We start from the raw sequence: 7481 nt of genomic DNA, 5'->3' as shown, positions 1-7481 counted from the left end.
TTACTTCTCGCAAATAAACCCTTTGACGCTTGAACATTTTTTACCGTGCCATTGTGCGTCTTCACCTCTATCCAGTCGCGTTCTTATCCCGCCACAGTTCTGGTCATGGTCGCTAATATCACTTGGCTGGCCCTCTGCCCAGTTGGTCCACCCGGACAATGCACTTCCATCAGACCATTTCCAGACACCTTCGGCTTCTTCATCTGTTAGTCCAATCCAAAAATCAAGATAATTTGCCATATATGAGCTTCTAATGAAGTCGTTTTCTGCTAAGGATTCAATCTTCACCAACTGGGCACCATCAGTTATGCAATAATCGCGCGCGTCTTTCCATGGAAGTGCTACTCCGGACCGGAGATAGCACGAACCTTGAAACTCGATCCACGGTGATTGACAGGCTTTAATAAACAGAAAAATAATCTTAATCAATAACTATTATCGCCATGACAAAACACATATGCCACCCGTAACCAAATAGATGGACATCCCGCCGCTTTTCTTAGTCCCTTTGTTTCCCATATTAAGAAAGACAGACAGACAGACAGACAGACAGACACGGACGGATGGACAGACCGTTTGGACATGCTCTATCCATCAGCTTTTTTTATTCATTTCCTTGGTTTGGTTAAAAATAATAAAAAAACTCACGGTCTTGGACAGATGCCACTGATGATGATGGTGGTGGAGATGGTGATGAAGTAGTTGGTGATATTTCTGGTGTCATTGGCAGTACTGGTGAAGGTGACGTCACTGCAGCTGGTGGTAACGACGACGATGCAACTGAAGACAAGATAAAATTCCCCGCTTTTAATAGTAAAAAGTAGAATTTATACTAATTTTAAATTTAAATATTTTCACCTTACTGCACATCACGACAACTTCGACCTATCAGCCCATAAATTCATGTCTAAGATTTGGTTAAAAATTGTGATAATAATAAACTCACTGTTTTGGTTGGATGTCACTGATGAAGATGGTGGAAGTGGCGGAGATGATGATGATGATGATGATGATGATGATGATGATGCGCTTTCTGGCGTTATTGACGGTATCAGTGACGGTGCTGTAACTGGCATCGATGTTGGCGATGAAACTGATAATAATAATAAAAAAGAATTGTTTAGCTTATAATTATTATAAAAGTAAGTGGTGATCAATTATCAATTGTCAGATCAGAGGAGTGGGAATATGCACTGAAAATATTTAAACGTTAATAGCTTTAACATTTTTTCATGTATAAGCAATTGCTTCCTAACGTTCTGTCTTTATCTGCAGCTGAAAGCTTTGTGTGAGCAGGTTGATGTGACATGTGATTGTTCAAGGAACTTGATGTTGTAATGGCAATCGAGTTGACAGGCGTATTATTCCATGCAGCTTTTGAATTTTCCCGCATCATGAAATGAGGTAATTTTACTTTCTTGTAGCAGCTTTTACTTTTTAGGCGATTTAAGCAGCAGCCTTTTATTAGTTTTGATTACTTTTCTGACTGCAGTAGAGAAAAACGATAAGTCAAGACGGGAAACTGGATTTTTTTTGGCTGTTCGGAATTTAACGACGCATTCCCCGCTTCGTGTCCTTGTCATGTTAAAATATACAGTTTTGGAAACAATTTAAAGCCGGCAGCGGCTCATTACCGCCATTTTTAACCCTTTGGCGCCAGAATTTTCTTTGTAAAAGCACAAATGTTGGACAGTTTTGACATTTTCAAATTAGATATGAGCTAAATCTGCTCCAAACTGCTGAAAACGGCAATAGAAACACGCATCGCATTTACATTATTTCTGCTTGGACATGCGCAAAAGTGAGAGTTTTTTCCGCTTTTCCTTTTTATCCTTTTATTCCATTTTTGTTGCAGTTATTGGCCTTCCACTGGGCTTGTTTTTAGTTCAAAAAATCCCGAGAAAGCATCATCCAAACAGGAAATTCTTGCCATTGAGTACCCAAGGGTGGTTGAGGCAAATTTTCCTCCAAGTTTTTCATTCAAATTGCTAAGCATTTTTATGGGTATTTCAAGCTCAATTAAACCAATCACTCAAATTTGGGTATCATTGGAAAGATCTTTTTCTCCTGCAAAGTTTGAATGTAAATGATACCTATTTTGGTCAAAGATAATGACGTCAGAAGTGGAACAAAGGGCAATGTTTGTCCACGGCCGAGTTTGACCCGAACCGGTGCTAATGGGTTAAATCTTGTTATTTTGTAAGAGTGGAGGGTCGGATTCCTCCCACTTTAATTTGGGCTAACAAATTCAGGTTTTCCTTAAGATATTAGCTACCGAGTATAGCAAGTTCTCGCTTAATTCAAGCTCATCAAATGAATAATACTCTTATGAACAAAATGACAAACTGCACATACGCAATTCACAATGGACCCCGATGTATCCTTGCGGACAAACACATCGGTAGCCTTTGGTAGTAAACCCAACTTGACAGATGGAGCCACTCGGACAAGGCTTGCTTTGACAAGGATTCTAAAGAAAATAAGAAAAGAGGATTTTAATTATGGCCAATGTTATCAATGCAATTCAGAAAACATATTTCTAAATAAAAAAGCAACTGCGGAAAACAGCAAAAGAGAAAAATGTGGTAAAGGACGTTCACATTATTTTTCTTTTCCTCGTTGTTACTATTTCGGCCTGGCCGGAGTTATGATAGACGGCGCAGAAAAATGACCTCGAAGACAGTTAAATAGGGACATCGCACCCACACACAGTGCTCTAGAAATTCTGATCAGCAGATTTTCTAGACCAACAGAATGTCTAGAACATCTGCTCAAAATGAAGAATAATAATAAACGGATTGCTTCCGCCTGAAGTATGTTGATGCACTGTTTGAATCAGTTACATGACGGGGAGCCAAAACTAGATCATCAACGAGAGTGTTCCATATTAAAAACTTATAAATAAATTCCCGCCAGTCATCGTAAACGTCATCAGACTTTCTACAAAGGGGCTGGTAGCCAATGGCTAGGCCTGACGCTGCTTCGGTTCACATGTACGTGAAAATGACACAACCTCGTGATTGTGCAGAAAATCGGGGATTATTCAAAATATATATTTGTTTAAGTTTATTTAGTAGAAGAAAATGTTAACACAGATGGAGATTTTAAAAGGCTAAGTGGGATGACACACAAACATTTAATTTTTGTTTCTTACCAAAATGCCCCGGTACATGTAACCGACTTTCGCTACAAAGTCAGCACTAGATACTTGCAAATGGGTGCGATTGTTTAAATCACACGATGGCATATCGCTGTCTTTTAGGCCATAGTTGATGGACACGCAGTTGGGTTCTTGGTAGCACTTTGATTCGCACATTGATTTGCTGTGAACTTTCATACTTCTGGTCATGTGGTTTTCGAGAAACTTGTCCTTTGTTCCCGGTTGAAATTGAATGGTTCTGCTGTCGTCTGAAAGAGCTAGTTTTAAAAGGCAAATACAATTTTTACACTGTAATATAATCGCCCAGGTTTGAGCAATTTTCTGCAGCTAAAACCGAAAACCTTGAGGGCTAATGAAAAAAAAAAATCGCCGTTTTAGGCAAAACCAAGAAATGTGCGACATTTTGCGACAATTATTATAATGTAAAATTTTATTTGGGGCAAGAATATTTCGGTGGTTATAGGCAATTTAATAGAGTTTTCTGCTAACCCCCTATTGAGCGCAATGTCCAATACTCGGATACACTATAATGACCTGCACCTGTATTGCGTAAAATTATGCTAAACTGCATTATATTCAAGCGAAAAGTTGATTTGTTTTCAATTACCCAGGATAGCATTCTTCCAAGTTTGTTTTCTCGGTAGATTTTCTAACCATTTAATTAATTCATTCATGTTATTAAAATTATTATTTACGATTTTACGCCAATTTCGACAATTGCCGCAATTTTTAGCTATAACTACTTCTAAAATATGATAAATAATAAATTAGACATGTTTTGAACGCCTTCAAATTGTGCGCAGGAGAATTCGAAATGTCAAATAAAAGCTGTTTTTCTACAGTTCATGCTGATTATATGATTTATTTATTTTTTTCAAAATCTAAGAATGAGAAAAGAATACCACAATTACCGTTATTTTCTAACCGTTTTTTGTTTCATTCTGGCATTCTTTTAAAAGATTGATGAACAGTATAATGAAGTTTTATTTTCTGCACGCAGATGAAATTAGACGCGTTTAGAGGAAGAACAAGGATCAAAAGGTTACAAGTTGTAAGCGCATTAATTGGGAGAGAAAGCGAGACCGGTGGCTGTTACTTAGTATCGCGGACAAAGTTAAAAGATTTATGTCGTTAGATTATATTATCGAGTGGAATATTCAAATGTACATCTCTGTAATGCCATCAAAAGTGGGCTAGTTGTATGAGGGTGACACTTGACAGTAATAAAACCGATGAACTTGTGACTCTCAAAAAAAGTATTAAAAAAGGAAACGAAGAATGCAGTAAAAGAGCTAAGGCGAATTTCTAAACGATAAGTAACTCCGAAAAATGAATTCGAAGGGTGTAGCTGTGTTTTCCCTGTTTATCGTATTTTGAATTGTTACACGACTGAAACATCCTGAGATTTTTCCTGAATTTATGATAAGCTAAATTTGTTTGATTCCTTTCTGCTCTTATAAGTGAAGGTGCTAAGACAAAAAAAAAATGAAAGAAAAAATGAGCACATTTTATCTCTTACATGCATTTACCGTGGAGGTTAAAAGAAACAAGAGGTACGGTTTCAGCCCTGATATATTCTCGAAAGCAATCTTTGACATCAGAGCTGTTTCTGAAGCGTACCAAGAGAAGAGCAAAACATATAAAGTTGTTTTTAAATGACAAACTGTAAACAGTTTAAGACTGCTTTCTGCTTCCTAAATATATATTTATATTTTTTTGAATGATTAGTTCGGTAAGTTTTTAAAAGATTAAAATTTTACACTTAACTCGGTAATGACGTTATGTCGAATTTACCGCCGTTAATGTATTTTCTATTTTTTTTGTAAAACGGAATTTAAAGTAGGAAAAAGAAGAGTGAAAATGCAACAAAGAATATATAGAGATATAATAGAGATTAATAGAAACAGGATACACGGGCTTAACTTCGGCATATCTTTGAAAGCGTTCCTGTGCATCCTTCAAAACTGCGTGTTTCTGTACCCAACTAATAACTGATGGAAGCATACTGTTATAATTATCGATACAAATACAACTAACGTCCTCAGATAATTAGGAGTTTTAATTTTAGCCCCCAAATGTTAGCACCTGTTATCCGTTTTGCAAAGAAAATCTCCCAAAACAATTTCGCAGTTCACAATTCTGAAATTTGGAGGCTATTAATTGTATTCTTGTTATTAACAAAAACGATATCGAGTATGAAAAAGGTGGTCCATAGTTAACCTCTTTACATCTTGATTGAACTTGCTTGAACTTGCGTGACAGATAATTATGTTGTTTTGAACAGTTTTAATAACCGTGCGTCGACAGTTATTTCGGAATAATAAAGAACTTAAAAACCATAACTTAAAGTACTGCTGTTTTGAATAAAATAAAATGAAGAAAAATAAATGCTACGTGAGCTCAACCAAATCACAAATTCTCAAAAATTGAAGCCTATAAAAAGGTATACCAAATGTGACGAATCCAACATTATGTTAGGTTGAAACTTTCGAGACAAGAAAAACAACCTGAATCTGTATTGTTTTGAACATTACTTATTACCGGGTGTCAACAGTTATTTCCGAATTAAAAAGAACTTCAACACACAACTTTAAATGGGTCAAGTCCTGTGGCTTGAATCCAAATCATACAACAATAATAATGACAAAGGGTGATTTTATGCTTTTCTCCTTGATGAGGGCAGCTCATGATCAAAATATAGGTAAACAAAGTAAATCCACCTGGCCTGAGAATTCATAGCAGGTTTTTTTTTAATCATTTTGCAATAAGTCCAAACCATTTTACTATAAATGTGAATACAGTTGTTCAAGTTCAAATTTTTTTTGCATATTGATAATGTGATATAATGCCTGTGAGGTCATTTACAGAACAATCGCCTCATCAAAACAACCTTTAAAATTGGTTGCACCGTGAGCACGCAAACGTAGGGTGATTGATCAGATTTATCGATTGAAAAACTATCTCAAACAAAAATAAAGTTTTAACGAAAGAGATACTTTTTCGGTCTTTGTTTGCTATTGGCCCAAGCTGAAAATGAAAAGAAGGGGATCTTGTCAAGTGATGGAAAAATATATTAAAGGTATCCTACCGAGAGGCGAAAAGGTGGCTGGGGGGAGGGGGGGGGGGGGGAGGGGTTACGTTGACATTGATAAAGTTCTGCGCCCTTCTGGTAGAAAATCCCTGTATTCGGTAAAATATTTATCTTTCAGGGAAAAGAGAAGCATATCAAATAAAAGTGTTTACGGCTTTCAGAAGATAATTTAATAACAAAAAGCTTTTCTTGTGTTGGTGTGGTAATGCGTAACCGATGCTGGATCATACTGGATTGCGGATATGCGAAGCAGCTTAATTACTCTGGGGCACAGACATCCACCCATGCGAGGTTTTTCCTGACATCCGTACCATGACGCAACTCACGGATTGTTCCTTCGCGTGGAAAAAACGTCTCTATAACAGGTTTCCGTACCTCCCTCCGTCCCTCCCTCCTCCTTCTCCCCAAACATTTTGTTTTCCAGACCAGAAGCCCTGAGAGTTAGACAGTTTCCATAAAGATCCCCTATTAATTAGAAAGTATAGTGTAACAATATACGAGTTATACACTCTTAAGAATATTTAACATAACTAATGTCATACAGGCCATTGTAAGCAGATTCAATAAGACCTCTTAGTTAAGTTGAATAATTACGAGATCGTGCTGTTTAGCTGTTGATTTTGAATTTCTATCCTTTGTTATATCGGGCTTTTATTATTCGAAGAAAAGGCCATTCTATGAGGGACTGCTACCCCTACCTTAATATGAGATCTGGTGCAAAGCCTTTAACGAGAGATTAGTTTGATTTCATAAAATAGTGAAAATCAACGTGTCATTTTCATGGGAGGTTTCTTAACAGGTATCCTGTGTGGAAAAGTCTCCATTTTCATTGGAAGCAGTAGTCCCCGCGCGTAAAAGCCTCTTCATTATCAACATCATCATTTTCTTGTCCACAACCGAGAAGTGCCCAATAATATAAATTGAGCTAGTTTCTCCCGCCTAGAGGTTGTTAGGAAAATTGATAAAATACCCACCTACAAATAAAAGGCATTGAGAGGAACGAAACTAAGTTTAAAATGGCAACCTATATCATATAAATAATGTAACGTTCCATTATACTTGTTTTGATAATCTGGCTAGTATCGAAATTCTGACACTAGTTAACGTCTAATTGATACAATTGCAGTGTAAGTTATTTATAAAATCAACAAATTAACATGTCAAAGTTAAATCAAAGTTTTCTGTTTGGTTTGATATCGCCCAGTGAATTGTGAAACGTATTGAAATTGA

General features: G+C 36.7%; 1 protein-coding gene across 1 annotated transcript; it reads right to left on the bottom strand.

Annotated features, from left to right (window-relative positions):
- LOC144656392 (uncharacterized) lies at positions 1 to 3396 on the bottom strand. Its single transcript, XM_078516614.1, has 5 exons — positions 3155 to 3396; positions 2356 to 2470; positions 947 to 1093; positions 649 to 780; positions 1 to 398 (listed from the first exon to the last, which is right to left on the bottom strand). Exons 1-5 carry the CDS (start codon positions 3347 to 3349, stop codon positions 1 to 3), a joined length of 987 nt encoding a protein of 328 aa, XP_078372740.1. The 5' UTR covers positions 3350 to 3396.
- Positions 3397 to 7481: the final 4085 nt, after the last annotated feature.

The sequence above is a fragment of the Oculina patagonica genome, chromosome 6 (genome assembly GCF_052425735.1).
Source record: "Oculina patagonica isolate OP01 chromosome 6, crgOcupat, whole genome shotgun sequence".
Lineage (NCBI taxonomy): Eukaryota > Metazoa > Cnidaria > Anthozoa > Scleractinia > Oculinidae > Oculina > Oculina patagonica.
This window is presented reverse-complemented; position numbering and strand designations above follow the sequence as displayed.